Genomic DNA, 19,325 nt, shown 5'->3' with positions numbered 1-19,325 from the left:
TAATGAAAATTTTTGTATATAATACTAGTATTGTATTTTGATATTCATGTCAGCCGATGGACGTCCGCTGCTGGACATAGGCCTCCCCCATAGATCGCCACAACGACTGGTCTTGTGCAGCCCGCAGCCAGCGGCTTCTCGTGACCTTCACCAGGTCGTCGGACCACCTTGTGGGGGGTCCTACCCACGCTGCGTCTTCCGGTCCATGGTCGCCACTCGAGAACTCGTCGGCCCCATCGGCCATCGGTTCTTTGAGCAATGTGCCCCGCCCACTGCCACTTGTGTGGCAATTCTTCGGGCTATGTCGGTGACCTTAGTTCTTCTGCGGATCTCCTCATTTCTGATTCGATCTCGCAGAGAAACTCCGAACATAGCCCTCTCCATTGCCCTTTGGGTGACCTTGAGCCTTCTTATGAGGCCCATTGTGAAGGATCACGTTTCAGAGCCGTAAGTCATCACTGGCAACACACACTGGTCAAAGACTTTTGTCTTGAGACACTGCGGTATATGGGACGAGAAGATTTTTCGTAGCTTCCCGAACGCTGCCCAGCCGAGTTGGATTCAACGGTTGACCTCTTTTTCGAAGTTGGACTTACCTAATTGGATCGTTTGTCCCGGGTATATGTAGTCATCGACAACTTTGAGTGTAAATTCACCGATTTTTATGGGAGTGGGCACAACATGGATGTTCGACATCATCTTCGTCTTATCCATGTTCATTTTAAAACCCACTCGTTCGGAGGCTTTACCGAGGTCATCGAGCATTGTGGTTAGGTCTTCCATGGTTTCAGCCATGACTACTATATCGTCAGCAAACCGAAGGTGACTGATATACTCGCCGTTAATGTTGATGCCAGATCCTTTCCAGTCCAGAAGCTTGAAAACATATTCCAAAGCAGCGGTGAACAGTTTCGGAGAAATAACGTCTAACTGTCTCACTCCTCGCTGCAGTTGAATAGGTTTCGAGTTCTGGTCCTGTATTCGGACTGACATAGTGGCGTTTTCGTACAAGCATTTCAGCACTTCGATGTACTGATAGTCAATTTGGCTGTGTAATTCCATCATCACCCGTCGCCTTGTTATTCTTAAGCTATTTGAGAGCCATACTAATCTCGCACAGACTGACGTCCGGGATATCTTCGGTATAGTGTCGGGTTAATCAGGCTCTGGGGTCTGTCCGTAAAACTTGTCAACCTCTCTCAAAAGCTCAGGCCTGGACGATACAACCCTGCCATCGTCGGTCTTCAGTTTCGTCAGCTGGCTTTGCCCGATAGACAGATCTCTTGCGAACACCTTAGAGCCCTTGTTCCGCTCTATAGCCTCTTTGATACGGTTTGTATTAAATTGGCGTAGGTCGCGAGTATATTTAGCTGCCGGTATTTGAACGTATCGTCTGAAGACTGCAGAGTCATATCGCAACTGTCCGCCATCAGCTTGAGAGTAAGGTCCGAGAGCTTTTTGGTTCTGTTTGTACTACGAGTCTTGAAACACTTAGATCCGACTGTATGGACAGTTTCCATGAATCTGTCATTGAGTTCATCCACGTCAACGCAGTTTTCCAGGCATTCAAAGCGATTGTGGAGTTCCAACTGAAAGCTATCGAGGTTTTGGATGTTGATGGGTGCAGGACGGAGCGTTGACTTCATCAGTCGGGACCTCTCGAGCTTGATATTAAGATTCAATGTGCCTCTTACCATCCGGTGATCACTTCCAGTTTTGACGGCGTTGATCACAGAGACATCATTGAATATCTGCTTCCTCGTCGACATGATGAAGTCAATCTCATTTTTAGATACACCATCAGGACTCATCCAGGTCCATTTTCTGTGCTCACGCTTCTTGAAGAAGGAGTTCATCATATAGTCTCTCCTTCTCTATGAAGCCGGCAAGCAGGTGGCCCCGGTGATTCCGACGTTCTACTCCAAATTGCCCCACTCGTAGCTCATCACCGATTCGTTTGCCTAGTTTAGCGTTGAAATCTCCCATGACAACGGTGTAGTGAGTTTTTGAGGTACGCATGGCTCGGCTGATATCCTCATACATACACTCCACCACATCATCGGAGTGTGTTGAAGTCGGAGCGTAAACCTGTATGACCTTCAACGAGTACCGTTTGGTAATTCTGAGTATAAGGTACGCTAACCTTGTAGACACACTCTCGATCTTGACCACGTTGTTCACGAGGGACTTGTGGACGATAAACCCGACACCACCTTGGAACAGATGGTCGCCTTCCCGGAAATAAAACAATATTTTGATATTGCAACACTAAATTTATTTACATGATAAAATTGCAACATTTTACCATAGATGAGTGACATGCCAAATATTTTTAGACAAGATATACATATAATATATTGCTAAAGTCCGCTGAGTGAAAGCGTTCCTGACGTTCACATAACATTGTTATAGTGTTACACTGTTACGTGAACTAATTGATGTAAAATTAAATTTGGCTCAAAATTGTTCTTTTGTCGACTTAATGTTCCTTAGTACATGTTACATCATTCATTCGATCCGATCTGTCAGGCATTTTCTCAGCGGACGAACTCTATTTCGGTTTTAAACAATAAATTCGGTATGGAGTTACCATAAAACAGAAAAAGGCGTCGAAGACAAAACAAATAACCTAAATCATCCCGATAACCATGAATCTATCACATAATTACTAGAACATTCTAGAAAATTGTAGCAAATAATCTAACGAGAATTTATTTCACCATATCGGAATAGAACAAAACACTGCACCTAGTAGTATACCCATACAATATCTAGCAATTATCCAACGATATAGATCTTCGTCTGGTATGAGAAAATAACTACCGAATACAACTGTTAGTATAATATTCTAATTATTTCTGACTCATATCTTATAACTTACAATACTACAATTGGTACCATATTTGAACGAAATCCTTTTACTGAACTAAACCATCCTAATAATTTGATACTCTTCGTTACTAGTTAAAACTTGACAATGGGCGAGATGGGACAGGCCGATAGAGAATATCGGCAAACCCTCACGGACTATGATTTTGAACTTCTTAAAATAAAACGATATTACTTCTGAAATTGTTCATTTTATTTAAAGAAAGCAATCTAGCAATTAGACTTGCTAGACTAGAATGGTAATCGGTCATCTTCACCCAAATACACTGGCATTGTAAGAAGTATAAACTACTAACGTGCTAACGTCGCTGAAACTAACCACTAAACTAGCAGACAACCGAAACAATCAAATTGTGACACTTGGTTTTTAGGACTATTACCGAGCTCTTAAATATTCTATTCTATTCATTGATAAAATGTTTTTTAAATTATGTCACTGCTGTTTTATTTTAATCTCTTGGTTCCTATCGACTACTGAGGAAGTCCAAAGAATTTAAAGTCTCAGAGTAGACTCGGGTCAAATATACTGAAAATCATATTAGAAATAAGGTCTTGAAAAAAATATTATTTTTGTTTTCATCTATAGTTTCAAAAAAAAACGAAAACTATTTAGGTACTAATTTAAAATTTTGTTTTGTATACTATCGATCATCTTTGATCAAAAGTGTTTCTATAAGGGTAAACCGTTATAGAAACAATATTTTCTGGTACAGTCAAGTCATGACATTTTCTGATTGATCTGCTAATTTTGTTTGGTTCGTTTCAGCGATGTAATGTGCTACCAATCATGCGATCTAAGTTGTGTCTCAACCACTCAAAGCGAAGTAATATAGTGTGTGCGTAGGTACTACCCATTCATCACACATTTCAAATCCAAGCAACAATACTCAGTATTGTTGTGTTACATTTTGAAATGTGGCAGTTGTGTTGTGCCAATGTAAGTACAGGCACAAGCAACACCAACAAACTTAGTAGCCAAGGATAGTGACGCATGACAATGTAATATGTGGTAACCACTTACCATCAGATGGCAACTGCCAGTCTGCCTACCTATTTTAAATACAAAAATAATTAATGATTGGGCGGTACCCAAATATTTTGCAGACATCCCTACCAGCAGTTTATGAATGAAAGTATAACTAATTATAAATGAATACGTCACCCATACCTCTCTTGTTTGCGCGGAACTTCTGTCCACGTTGTTGAGTCGTGGCTGGCGTCGTTTCTTTTTGAGAGAGTTGGCGGACCGTGGTCGTTTCTGCGAGCTCGTGGGGGCGGTGCCGGCCGCCTGCGCAGCCACCAGCGCCGGGTTGATACGCGGTTTACGCGTTGATGTTCCTATTTAATATAAAATATTTTCATATTAAAGCTATAAGACACATATTTACAATCTTTTCAATTTGATCACGACTGAACTATGAAAAAGGTCAAAGTTTTATTTGAGAACTATATAAGAAGTTATGGGGGATCCACTTTTGTATCTTCAAACTGTAGTAAATACAATATTAGAAAATTGTCATCTTAAAATTACTTACAAAACAGATAACTTATCAAAAAAACATTGAAATAAAATTCAATTTATCGCCTTAATATCGTTCGTTCCTTTATAAGGATTCACGAAGAGACTTCTAATCCAATTGACAATTAGCCTTTGTAACCTGATAGCTTATTGTTACAAGACGTGGACTGTTATACTTTTTATATGGTTTGCATTTCATCATTTAATGTACAGTCAGCGCCATTTCTACATAGCATACATATAATATAAACCAAGGTCGCTTCCCACTGTCTTTACGCTTAGATCTTTTAAACTACGCAACGGACTTTAATGCAGTTTTTATCAATAAACAAATTGATTCAGGAGGAAGGTTAATATGTATAATATATGCATATTAAAAGTAGAGTAAAGCCGAGAATTGGAACTTAACTAAGCCAGAAAAGAAAACAATAATTTACTTTTTTTTTTGTTCAATCTAATAGTTGTATATAGTATATGACAGTTAGTATATAATGTAACAGATCAATCCAAAGTATTCAAAAATACGGAACACATATCATAGTCAAAAATATCGAACTCTTAGAAATGTATTAAAAATGTGAGGGTTTGGTTTCATGATGAAAATATAGGTAGAAGAATATTTTTGAATCCTTAGAATCGACTGGCACTTTGCTTGGTACCGTTTCAATGAGGGTTTGAATGCTCTCATATCAATTTTCTTGCTCCGATATATGTATTTGTGCGAATTGGATGGTCTAAACTAGGCGACTTTGGTTATGTGAATATTATTAATCCTTTAGACGGTTCTTTGTATTTGATAATCTTATCGGTTACTTTATATATAAGGCTGACTGTATTTATACTTTGCCCGTAAGTAACAAATGGGCAAAGGCCTCCTGACTTTCGGATCTAAATACCATTGCAATGGTTTCCTAGCCGCCGAAAAATGTACTACAACAAAACAACCATATGAAAACTCAGTGTTACTTCGCCGGATTTAAAGACGCGATCTTCGACGTCCAATTTTAAATAAATTAAAAATGTATATTATAATATTCTTTTTTTGAATTTAGTAATAAATAAATAGAACACAAATACACGTAGCGGTAATTTATACATAGTATACACAATACCCAGATTCTCACAGTACAAAACTACTTTCGTCTCCGCCTCGGGCCTCGCTGTGCCTCTCAATTCAATTTCCCTGCTTCTATATTCCAACACGACACAATTTCGCCATTAGCACGCTTCCTCGTCTTAAAACCAACTACATTAGACTATCGACAAGTTGTAAAAGGTTTTTAGTATCGAATATATATTATAGTATATTTACATAATGTTTGTATGTTAATCTTATATGTATAAACGGGATTTGATATATATGTTTAGAGATAAAAAGATTTAGACGCAGTTTATGTACTATTTAATGGAGAAGAATTATTTATACTTATACGATTAACTTGAAATAAGTGAACCAATACAAGTTAAGATAAAAATGCAACAATAAAATCGTTGAAATATCATAATCACTACTTTTTCCAATTAGGAGAAACTAACGGGCGGTTGGTACTGAGCGGCCTATGGCGGCCAAGACTGCAATTCTGCCAACTAGTCAGAAATAATTTTCTTCGAGGCTACCATTGGCTTGTTACTTACGAATGACCATTTGAGAGGTTACCATTGGTTTATAGAAGGCTACCGAAGACGACAAATACGTAATTCGAAATCGGGCTTTAACAATTATATAAACGTTTTCACATTCATAGGAGATTCGGAAAATAGTATTAATTGAAACTTAACCAACAACTATTGATAATTGATACCTACCAGTTGTTACCAATACCTAAGTTGGCATCACCCGAATATGAATGTAAGAAACAAAAAAAAAGCGAATGAATCGAAAATTAAACAAAAATTTTTATTACTAGCAACACTAAGTTAATATATCACTTTTAATTTGTACGCAATTTAGAAATGTTATCAAAAAATACTAAAAGTAGTTGCTAAGCAATATATATATCAGGATAGCCTTACTTCTGGTAGAGTTTATAGGCCTTACACGGACAAGTAAATTTTTTAAGTTTTCAAAAACAAGTCGAGTCACGAAAATTACGACAAGACCATTCCATTTCGGCGATTCCGACTAGCCACTATACCTTCACAAAACGTACGATTTTTTTAAATTGAAAAGGCGAAATACGTCTAACAAATAAATGGGACCTTTTTGTCATACATACATGATACATGAACAGTATAGTAACGCCCATTCAATACAATTTTGACATTGACTTGACGCGATATCATTGGTCAAGATTTTCAATAATCCAGGGTTTTCATTATAGTTTCGGCTAAGCGAAGTCGTTATCGGAACGAAATAGTTAGTGAAAGTGTTGTTTTATAAGTAAACCTAGCTATTGTATACAAATCGCATGGAAAATGTCACAAAAAACTGTTTGTTTAAATCAACTGCTTCGATTTAAATAGGCTGTATGTTATATCCTTGAGCACGCATCAAGCAGAAATGGCTGATGAATTCAATCACGTTTGCTCTCTGCATGAAGATCTTATACATCATCAGTCTACATTACATGTATTTCTATGTTTGGGCTTGTTTCTGTTAGGTTTGTATGTTTGCATAAAATATTCAAATGTAAGTATGTAAAATCAAACTGAAATCATCAATAACTTTACTCATTCTACTTTATTAAGATGACTTATCTCCACCAAAAAAAATTTGAATGTCCAAGGAAACGAACAATGGTAGACCTCCTTGGGAATGGTATAAACATAAAACAAAAAAAAAAAAAACTCTGCAAGGACTTTTATATTTCAATTAAATTACAATACAAAGTAAACTAAGTTGCCTATGATAAAATACCTAACATTATTTCATTATAATAACAACAGCTTCAACTTTTTACGATATTATTATTGCAAGCTCTTTTATAGGTATAATAATTTCGTGCAACTTTCCGTTACCTAGTGTTAGACTGAAAATCGATTCACGATGTTAAAGCGTGCGCAAGTCACGCTCGCGCTTGGCTGTATTTTAAATATAGATTAAATGGAAAATAAGTTGAGGTTGTTTTTTATTTGATAGAAGGGAAAAATATAATTTCATTTGAACTTATATTTAGAAAAGGTAACAGTCCCTACATCGAAGTTTATAAAAAAAAAAGATACAAAGTTATGCCTCCTTTCCAAAGACCTTTCTTAGCGAATGCTTACGTCATAAAACTATGTCCTAAATTTCAATTTAATAGGTTTAGTAGTTTTTGTACTAGTAGTAAGTCAGGAAAATGATTTTAAAAATATAGAAACAGATTGATTTGAGAATTTAAAATTATATATAATATATTTCATTGATTACAATTATTATCATTCTAATGTAAAACTGTGAGCTAAGTTTAGTTCCAAGTTACTGGATACCGGCTCATCTATCATAACAAACAGAATTTAGCAAAAATAGATCTGAAAATACATTGTGATGATGTCGTTCTACGATTATGTCGTCCGATTGACTTTGTATATCGAAATCAGAGACATTTGTATTTATTTTAAATAATCTTATTTCATACTTTGTATTGAATGTAGGTAGTATATAAATATATATATTGTAACTAAAAGAGTGACGCGTAGAGGGATGCAGGGGAAGACCTAAGAAGGCATGAATGGATTGTCTGAGGTATGAGGTATGACGTATGAGGGGTATGAGGGGGTATGGGACCAAGGGCACAAACAAACAATGTTTATTTATATTCTACATACATTCAATAAACATGAAATTCACGCTGATCTTGTACTTACATAATAATTTTAAATTATAATAAATCCTTCTCCAAAACGAGCTGAATCTTCTCGTATTTTTTTTTTAGTTTTTATTAATTTAGTGGTCTCTTTTTTTAATGAAACGTTAACGGTCGGGTAAATTTTTGACCTGATGGTAAGTGGTGGTGTAAGGCAGTAGCACTGTAAAAAATATTAACCACGCTATCAACTATGGGATAACTACACTGTCTCATTAAGCATTCAAACCGGAACAGAACAATACCAAGCGTTGCTGTTTGACTAAAGAATATCTGATGAGAGGGTGGTGAACTACCAGGGGCTGCTTAAAGCCCACACCAAGTATACACAGTTAAACATTACATTAAAAACGTCTCCTCACTGATTAGTAAATATATATGTACAATATTTTCCTATTGTCGTGCAGTTAGTTACTATGCGTGTATAGAAATTTCTGGAATAAATAGCTGGTAAGCGAAAAGGTCGCTTTTTGTGCTAAATATAATTTTATTTTCGTTTTATTACTTTAAACCGATGATATAAGAATTATTTTAATAATTTAAAAACCAACAGATGACAAATCAAGGAATTTAATAAGCGGGCAAATTAAAAAGTACTTTTGGAAAATAAACCACGTGCTGCATCAATTCGGATTGGTCGATATACTTGTGACAGAATTCCTTTTTATCACGGTATGTATTAAAACACGTAGTTAGCGGTGCTTCATCGGATTTCAGCTTGCGATCATCCACGTGTTCTATTCAATGGTTCGTTATATGCATACAGCGGCAGCTGGAGCAATAACGATTAAAAACTGGGGGCAGAACGTCGGCAGGCTCTGGTAAAAGGGAAGTGTCGGTACACGCCCTAATATCTTGAGACTGGGATCAATGGATCTTATGCTATTTAAAATTATTATGGACTTAAAGATGTAAGACAAATTGTCGAAAAGTCAAACTTCAATTATGATTTCATTTAATTATAAACAAATAATATTTATTGATACATCAATGAAAATTATATAGATTAAATAAAGGGAAAATGTGCAAGAAACGACCTTATCGTTACAATAAAGGCAATGTATGCTGAGGAAACAACGGTGGTACCTACTATCAGACTGACACTTTATCGCTATCGAATCGAAACGTAATCGTTGCCGTTCAGTTTTCCTATTTGCTAACACAACGGTCTAATTACGGTTCGATCATGGTTAGAGTCGGAATAGAATCGGGAACGTATCGTAATCGTTATAAATTAGCAAAATTCACCGCCAAAGAGGGAATATTGTTGCAGTATATCATGCTGCATCGAAGATGTCAAGATCGAAAATCCCTTTGAACGTTCTATGATACCAATATTTGTTTAATTAGAAAAAAACTCCAAAAAACGTTTAAACGCACCTTTCTTTTTACTTTCTTCGATGGTCAAGCATCATATATATTTACCAACATACATACATTATAAATAGAAACACAGTTGGTCCGATTTCGATGACATTTTTAATTTACATTGGAGTGGGTCCTCCGATGGTTCAAATTGACCCGGTGGATAGCCCTGTGATAGGGAAGTAAATAAGATTTTCATTTCAACGTCGGGACAAAAGTTACATTGATGTTTTCTTGATTGATTTCGATCACGACCGACATTTTCATGGAAGAGGCATGACTAGTGCTCATTTATATTAACAATCAGAAAACACTTACTAATCCTCTATATCCTCAAACTGGTAGACCGATGGATAACGATCTGACACAACCGGTAGTTCATGAACTGGACGAAAGACTTTAACGTGATTTCCAAGGACCGGGAGTGTATACACTGCTAACAAAGATACTACAGATTCTACTGAGTCATTGAAAGAAAAACTCAATAATTTTTTAACTGTTCCGCCTCGCACTCTTATAGATCAGTCAATACATACGAGTGAGTCTAATTAAGTTGTACATTTGATGAGCTGTAGCATTATGTATGTATGTACGTAATGTATAAGTCTTTTATTCACATAAGGTACTTTGTGCTTGTGTTTTCTTTATCACTGAATATTGGATGGAATAACATCATGTAGAGCAAACCGCAAGTTTGTGGTTGAAGCACCATCTGTTTTTCACATCTTTATAACGATACACATTTAACATTATGAGTCAGTTATCGCCTGCGACTTTGGCCACTCTTGTTATAACAGGTGTCACCTTATGTCCTCTGTAACCCTGACAACGTGTATACAAAATTTTATGATGATCCGCTGCCTAATTAAGACGATTTTAAAATAACTGCTTAATTCTAAAAAGATAAATTAAGAAAGAAATATAATTAATGAACGAAGATAGGTTCATTTTCTTGACTACAACTAAAAGGTTTTAATTTTGCCTTAAGATTTCTAGTTACAATACTACCACAAAAAAAAATTAAAAATTGGTATTATTAATATAATATATGCCAGTAAAGGTATATTTACACTAAAAAATATAACATCAATTACCAAAATTTAGATTTTGATTTCGGTCAGTATTTAATTAAGTGTGCGATTTATGACACAACGCAAACAGATGGGCAGTGTAGTAAAACTGCACGGTAGTGCGAGCAACATAGGAATGGGACGTTCGACATTAGGACACCGTTTAATTTTTTTTTACCGATTTTTTATCTGGCTGATTATTCGCAGTCGGTAAAACCCAAATTCACATCACTAAGGAAAATACGTATCATATTTTTAAATAACTTTGTACGTAACTATCACCCTTCTAAATGTTTGTCATAATTTATTAAACTTCTTGAAAACTATCGTAGACAATGCCAATAAAAATATAAATTTTATAACATAAACAATATTTTTTGCTCTTCCATAAATAAAATAGTATTAAAAAAACATACGAAGACTTCACAAAGAACATTTCCAAATTAAAAAACTTATCAGAATTTGTCGCAAATAATTATATAAATTTAAAGTATATAATCTTGTAACAATATACAGGTATAATAAAATTATAAATAAGACATACAATACGCCGTGTATGATAAAAGGTCAACGATTTTTATACCAACGATTTAAGAAGTCCTTACTTTACATTGAATCGGGTTATAGTAACGGTAATTGATCGTGATAGGGTTATATGCGACGGTGGCGCTAGACCGTGGGATACTTTAGTACTAATTTTAATAGGAAATTTGTTTACATTCATAACAGATAAAAAAAAAATTGTTTTAATATTAATACTTCAATTACTTATGTTCTTATGAGTATCATAAAAAAATAATTAGCCATGAATAATATGATTAAGTTAATGTTACATATATATAAAATTGATGTACAGTATTTAAGTAAAAGTTGTTGAGGCAGTTTAAATAGTGAATTATTATACCTATTACTTTCAAAGGAGAATGTTGACCAAAACGTTTCTCTTATGTGACGAAAGTTAGGTTCCGTCCAATCAATACTCGCTTTCGTACCTTTTTAAGGTTATGCATAATTTATACGGCACTCGAGTTAATGCAATGCAAATTCGTTTCGCCGTAATAATTAACTTTGCAAATTATGAAAATTACTCTTAACCAACAATCCACGTCCGAAATTTATTTAAGAAATATTTTGTATAATGTGGTTTTGGATACTTAGGCGTAAAATGGCTTTTAATTACCTTTTCTAACGTCGCACATTGAGCATTTAAAAGCTTCAGCGTTATTCCTGTATGTACACACGCTGCAATCCCAATAATTTTCTTCGAGAACTTTGGATGGCCTCTTGCCTCTCCGAATGGCATTTTTCTTGTCCATTTTAACGCTCACTTAAACCTAAATTATATGACTCACACATTAATCATGATATTTTAGAATAGGCACGAGTTTTTTTATCGCACATTAGTAAAATATATTTTCTAAGAATCATTATTTATGTTTTACTGTGCACGAAACGTACACCACGATTCGCCATGACAGATCGGCGATGTTCGTCGGTAAAACAGAGCTGGCGCCACTTGCTGTAACCGTTTTACCGACAATTGCACAGATAGCAGTAGAATTTTTAGAGGAACATGAATTATTAAAAATCATTATGTGTTCTAGTCATTTATTAACAAAATTCAAATATAATGCTATTTAAGTATTGTTATTTAACTAATGATGAGGTAATCGTTTAATAGTTTAAATAAGTGTTTATATAAATTAAAACAGTACATAGATACAGTAAATTTTATGATATTATTGTTTTAAAAGCTTTCAAAAAACTGTGTTTAGAATATTATAGATTAGTATGCACCGTAGTAAAGAATGTTTCGTAGAAGAATTAGTATTTAAATTTATAACTGTTCTCAACAATGTCGCAGTTTTGAGTGGACTGTGAACAACGTGAGTTCGCAATTGAAGCGTATTTCAAAGCAAATTGTTGTGCTGTTGCTTGTCGTATGTTTTGTTTACATATATTGTTTCGGTTGTAGGTCTAAAGTTCCGAGTTAAAAATTCAGCAGCAATAAAATACCCACCAGGGTCCAACCGAACTTCCCAAACATTTTTGTTATACGCAATTTCCCCCAAAAATCTTATAATCCGTTATGGGGATTTGTCTTGGCAAACAAGATTGCTAGATCTCATCTCGCTCATGGATTTTTTCCTGTGTCGATACCTCAACAGTAAACGAAATCAGCAAACATAATGGAACTGAAGAATTTAATTTTTAATAGTTAAAAATAAATCAAAATCTGCTATCAATTCTATAACTCCTTGCGCGAAATACGATGGTCAGATTCGAGGAGTGAATTGACGAAGCGATGGACATTTGGACGGAATAATTTAAAAAAAAATCTGCATTATTGTTCCATTATTGTAAATAGTTATTTGATCCATTGCAGTAAACAAAATAAAAAACCGACATATAGACGCGACGGATGGACATTGTTTTATAATATTTAGAGTGATGAGTGATCATAACGAGCAAAATCTGTGTATTATTTTTAAAATATATTTCTTAGAATAGCTTTAATCTACGTCAGAAGGCAGAACAGGACAGATACAGTTCTTTAGTTATATATAGTATAAACATATGTGCTTGGTTGTGCTTTTCGCAAACCAGTCTGAGTAGATACTAATCAGATATTCTATCTATATTTAAAGGATTAGTGAGCCAGTGTAATTGAAGACATAAGGGAGATCTTAGCTCTCAAGGTTGGTGTAATGTAAAAAATGCACCAGGTGCGACCTTTTTAAATGTAATTGGTAAATTACATTTAAAAAATGCAGATTTGCGGTAAGCGCGAGTTCCGAGAGTGCGACAGGCCGACAGAGTACTGATAGCGCACTATACGTCTAGTTGTTGTGTGTAGTAGGTATTTATCTCATACCTACGCACGAAGTGACGGTCCTATATTCAATATAATTTTAAATTCAAAATGTACCTACGGAAACCTTTTACTTGTAGTTAAATATAATCTGTGTATAATAACCATACTGTATCCCGTCTTAAAGTGGAACTTTTCATAAAATGTTAGCCGACAAAAAAGGTTTTATAAGCTGCACTTCATACGACCGTTCTCAGAAATGCTAACCTTTTTTTTCTGATGGTATTTGTCAGTTTCTACCTGCGTTAATATTTTAGACCGAATACTTACTTCGGATTTAAACATTTACAAATATCTCTTTTGCGTATAGTATGTTCGTATACTCTGTTCTAACAATAACAGGAATATGCCAAAAAAAAAAAAATTTGATATCAAATTGACGGGATATCATTGGTCGAAAGCTTGATTAATCTATAATATTCACTATGGATTTGCGAAAAAATAGCGTTTTAAATTTGGAATGAATGTTATCGAATTTTGAAAGTAAAATTAAGTTGATATAAATAGTTAGAGTTATAGTTTAATATTATAAATAAAGATATATTAATCATAACTTGTAGTATTACACAATATGGCTGAGTTAGTAGCAAATCGCATGAAATACGTAAATCTATGGTTTGTTTATATTTATTCCTACTTCGATTGGAATTGGCTATAGCTTTAAATATTTTCAAGAATATGTAGTCAGTTACACAAAAAAATGTTTATGTATCGTACATAATTATAGATTAGGCAAGTCTAATATTACCGTAACTAAAATACAGACGATAAAATAAAAACTATTTAAAAAATAATAACAAGCAGTAATAAAAAACCATAAACCATAACGGCGACTTAAAAAACTGTACATGGCCTTCATTAATCAAATTAAAAAATAAAATTCGATTCAAGGTTTTATTACTTACTCTTGCTTGTTAGCGGACTTTGTATATTGAGGTTTGATAATGCCATAGCCCCTGGGTATAGTAAGATATTATAAATATTATTTAGATGGCCTGCCAGCTATACGAACACTCTTCTTTTAAATAAAGACATAGGTATCTTATATTATTTGTATTAATTATAAAGTATCATGACAAGCTTCAATAAAGTTGATCGCTTGAGGTTCATTGGTTAAAAATCGAGCATAAGAGTTAGATAAACGTAATACATTTATACTACTGTCTGATTGGTAAACTTTTAATTAAATCGTGGCTATATTTAGCAAAGTAAAGCCGCCTATACACGCCCTACTGCTGGGCTATGGCTTGTTGTTCTTTGGAGAAGAAATGCATAATAAATCAAGTTTCATTAAAAAATATTAAGTAGGCTTTCTAATTCTAAAGCAGCGTTGCAGAACTTTCGATAATTTGACTATCGATATTTGGCCTCGAAAACTATTCAGGATATCGATAGTATTGATAGCTCTCCATGAGCAATACTATTGATTACGGCAATATTATCGATAGTATCGCTGGCTTTCTGTAAGCAATACTATTGGTAGCAGCGATACTATTGATATTATAGATAGTATCGATAGTTTTGGACTATCGATAGTTTAGGTTAAAAGTAATGGTTTTTGCAATACTATCGATAATCTATCGATAGTGGACTATCGGTATGCAACACTATTCTAAAGTAATGCTAAGTCCTCAGTAACAGTAACAGCCTCGACTTTGGAAGTGTCTCGGAAAACACCGAAAGGACGGTGACCCTGATGTTGGTCCTGCACATCGGATTATAAGAATGATGGATTATCGCACCTGGGCCATGTTTCAACACACACTTATGCACAATATTATTCCTATCGCCTGTGCCATTGGTATCCGTTGAGAATAGCCACTATAGCCAAATCGTTTAAAAAGAAAACATGATGTGATAAATGGCGTATGTACTTAACATACATCCTTAGCTGATAGGACCAAAAGGATGAAATTATGCACAGAAATTCCTTATGCAACGTAGGTGAGAACTAATAAAGCTTTTTTTTTAAATTGTCATCAGAATCCATCTCCTAAGAAGGTTCCATTGGGGATGAAAGTTTTTTTTGTTAGAAAGCCTTTCAGCCTTTTTATTCATCATCAATGATTATATCAGCGTCATAAAAAAAACACTGTCACTGGTCACTGCAAAAATTATGACACCTTAATCAGTAGGATAATATTTTGTAATTTTTTTTTTGAAAACGCTTTGTTCTAGTTTCTTCAAGTTTTGGATGGTGTTTGAATGTTTACTACACTAAAAAACGGATACTAACATAAAAAAGAAAAAAATTACAAGTTTAAATTATTAAATTTAGGTAAATAAAAGTGATTCTATAATTTTACTTGAGTACAATTTAATTTAATATCTGTTTTTTTTTTAAGTCATTCAACAGATAACAACCGAGTAAGTCGTATGCATTGCTATTGTAAAAAAAAAAAAGGTCATTGTTCAGATTGTAGACGTAATATAGTATTTCGCGCGCTTTCCACAAAATAGGTACCGGGAACGTGCAAAAGTGAAGTTTTGTTTTGTCGCGTTTGTCATGTATCTTTATGGGACGTTCAACTTCGCACCAGGGAGATATTTCTTTATCATCTGAGATTTAAATTAATATACTTTTTATGAACATACTCTTTTTCAGATTTGTTTCTTTTTAATAATATAATATGATTGAAATTGTATAAATCTAATTTATTTATATGGATGTTTTTAATGTAAATATAATTAATATATTATTTAATTTATTTCACCGATAAAATAAATAAAAATCAATAGACAATATAAATATTTACGTATACTTTAGAAACGTATTGACCATTTTCTTTTAGATATAATGCTACACTCTGAATTAATAGACTCTGATTCATAATAAAATATCTACAGTCTTTTGCGCAACAGATACTATTCAAGGTAACTTAAGTAACAAATTATATCAACGTAATATCATGCAATGCCAGACAAAGCAATTGATAGTGAATATGACACCAAGCTCTTCAAGTAAATATCATAGTACCTGAGATTTATTAAAATATTATTGCTTTTAAAAATATTATATATGTCGGCGCAAAAGCATTTTTAGTCTTAGCTAATTATTTTAAGTTAGTCTTTTAACGATTACTTTGTTTACGTAAATCACGTTGTAGGAAATAATTATTGATTAATTTGTCGTATATAGTTAATCGGATCTTTTAACCCGTTTTATGTTGCTGTAAATTCATATTGCAATTTATTATGAATATTACTTGCGTAAACATAATTTTTGGACAATTAATTTAAAATTTAACGTTGGCATAGCAGTCGCATAACAACTAAAATGTTTTGTTGCAAATAAATCAAATTATTACGAAATTGTTGTCCAAAAATTATAATTCGAATTTACAAATAGTAATTGGTGATTTATAATGTGATTTTTCTAATGTAAAAGTATTTCCGCCGGACAAAGCTAGTTTTTAGTAGTTCAGCACTGCTGACGTCAATCTTTCTAAAAACTCCGATGGTCCTGATAATCCGTTATATATAATTACTGCCATTTTATCGTCAACATTATAAGCTTTGAATGTGCTAGATATATGAAATAGAATAAACAGCTTTTATTTAATTCGATTGAATTTTCCTGGTCATATTTATCATTCCAACATTTTTTTAAATATACGATTCTGTATATATGTTTAATAACATTTTTAAATAACAATATTTAAATGTAAAATATTTCTAAATGTAAAATAAAGATAAAATTTCTTGTAAGTCGCAGTACGCAGTTGAACGTCCCTCACACCCCTGCTCCACTTGTTGCTTCAACTCGAGACTTATTGTAGCTGCGACGGGACGCTGCACAGATAAAAAATTTCCGCCATGTGTTTTTTTTTTCTTTTTTTTTTTAATTACGCTGTTTCTACTCGAGAGATTGGTGTTTGAAACCACTGTTTTGTTTTTCTTATTAAATTGTAAATTAATATATAATTACATTATTGTAATAAATAAATATAATCACTTCCTTAGGTCATTCAAGTTTTAACTTTCATTATTCATTATAATTAATTGCATACTAGATAGATATTTTATCCATAACGTATGTGATAGAAAAGAGAAAATAGTATTTCAATCAACAAATAGCCTGAATTTTTCAACTATAAATAAAACTTGTTTTGAAAAACACATGATAAAAGTGTCTATGGCTCCATGCATCAAGCACAACGCAACTTGTTGCATAGAAAAGAAAAAGTTACGGAGTACCGCTAGACCTGTGAATGATATTTATTAGAAGTGACATCAATGTTCTGTGTTTAATAATATTAACTACGTACCTAAGATATAATGTCAATTGTGTTATGGATTTGTTACCTATTTACAATAATAAAAACAAAAACTACTAAATTATATGTATATTTTTAAATAAAATGATTAAAATAGACACAGACTTAGTAAGATAACTAATAAAAAATATATTTAATAAAATGTGATGTACTTAAATAAAAGTAGGTAAAATTAATTTTCAGGTTTAAATATAATTTTTCACTCGTGAATGTTATTGAGAAATTAGGATATCCATATTATATATTTTTATACATATAATTCATTCAGTAACACTCTGCTATTTCTAGTTTCTAGTGTTCCGTGGTCATGTGTTCCAAACAACCGAAAAAAGATGACCACAAACTGATTTATCCCCGTGAACGATACAGGACGCCCGCTCTAAAAGACTTCGTAATCCACGTGCTTTTAAGAGCACAGATTAAAAAGTACTAACAGATATCACGTGCATTTACTTTCAGCGTTCCTTAATAAAGGTTAAAAAAGTTAAAATTACTGTATAGTCCGCTTATCGTTAGTCTTTGTGTTACTGTCATTTATACTATGTATAATAATACTCGCTTCGCCAGTCTGTCTGTCTGAACGCGATAAACTCCAAAACTATCGAATGGATTTTCATACGGTTTTTACAAATGGACGGAGTGAAATCTATTTCATTCAAATATTGTGAAAATAAAATCTGACGATAATTGTAGGAGATTACGGAAAAATCACACCGACCGAGACCTTTACAATAGCATATGCATTACTATGTAAAAGTTTACTCTATTCTAACCATAAGAGGAGAAAAGCCAAATAAACAACATTTGACAGCAAATTGACGCGATGTCATTGGTCGAGAGCGCGAATAATCTATGATATTCACTATGGATTTGCAAAAAAAAATGCGTGCATTTTGAACGTCGACGAAACTGTTATCGGATTTTTGGAAGTAAAATTAAAATGGAAATAAGTAGTTAAGTGTAATAGTGTTGTGTTATTAATAAAGATATATTAATAATAAACTCTTAGATATAGCTTATAGAGTTATTAGCGAATCTCATGAAATACATATATCTATAGTTTGTTTATCTTTATACATATAATATACATAAAATATAGTTTCATCCAAATTCAAAACACTATTTTTTTACACGAAAAACAATAAATAATATCATAGATAATTCAAGGTCTTGACCAATGATATCGCCTCAATTCGATATCAAATGTTGTTTATTTGGCTTTTGACCTCTTAGAATTCGAATAGACTACAAGTGTATTGTAGTAATGAAAAAAGTGGGGAATTCTTACAGTTTTTGAGGAAATACAAGTTAATAAGTAGAGTAAGTAATAAGTAGAGTAAGTGAGTAAGTAAGTAAACTTGTATTATAAATACATATAATACAAGTTAAAATTATCTATTAACATATCAATCAGTAATATTAGCATATTTTTAGAACAATTTTAATATAATCATATATTTTCCTTTTTTATTAATTTTTTTATGATACGAAATACTCTAAGAGAAGTTATTTTAAACTCGTCCTTTCCATTTTTTAGTTCTCTTTGCA

The 19,325-nt window shown here is 33.3% G+C and overlaps 1 protein-coding gene across 2 annotated transcripts in view; it reads right to left on the bottom strand.

Annotated features, from left to right (window-relative positions):
• Window positions 1-12,131, bottom strand: part of LOC113397704 (YY1-associated factor 2) — a 318,077-nt gene extending 305,946 nt beyond the window's left edge. For both annotated transcript variants that reach the window (XR_010309530.1, XM_026636146.2), the window contains exons 1-2: window positions 11,809-12,131; window positions 4,058-4,227 (exon numbers count right to left, since the gene is read on the bottom strand). Coding sequence is in view for 1 of the 2 variants with exons in the window: in XM_026636146.2 (XP_026491931.1) it covers window positions 4,058-4,227; window positions 11,809-11,944 (306 nt within the window). In the remaining variant the exon portion in view is untranslated. The remainder of the gene's footprint in view (window positions 1-4,057; window positions 4,228-11,808) is intronic.
• Window positions 12,132-19,325: the final 7,194 nt, after the last annotated feature.

The sequence above is a fragment of the Vanessa tameamea genome, chromosome 23 (assembly GCF_037043105.1).
Source record: "Vanessa tameamea isolate UH-Manoa-2023 chromosome 23, ilVanTame1 primary haplotype, whole genome shotgun sequence".
Taxonomy (NCBI): domain Eukaryota; kingdom Metazoa; phylum Arthropoda; class Insecta; order Lepidoptera; family Nymphalidae; genus Vanessa; species Vanessa tameamea.
This window is presented reverse-complemented; position numbering and strand designations above follow the sequence as displayed.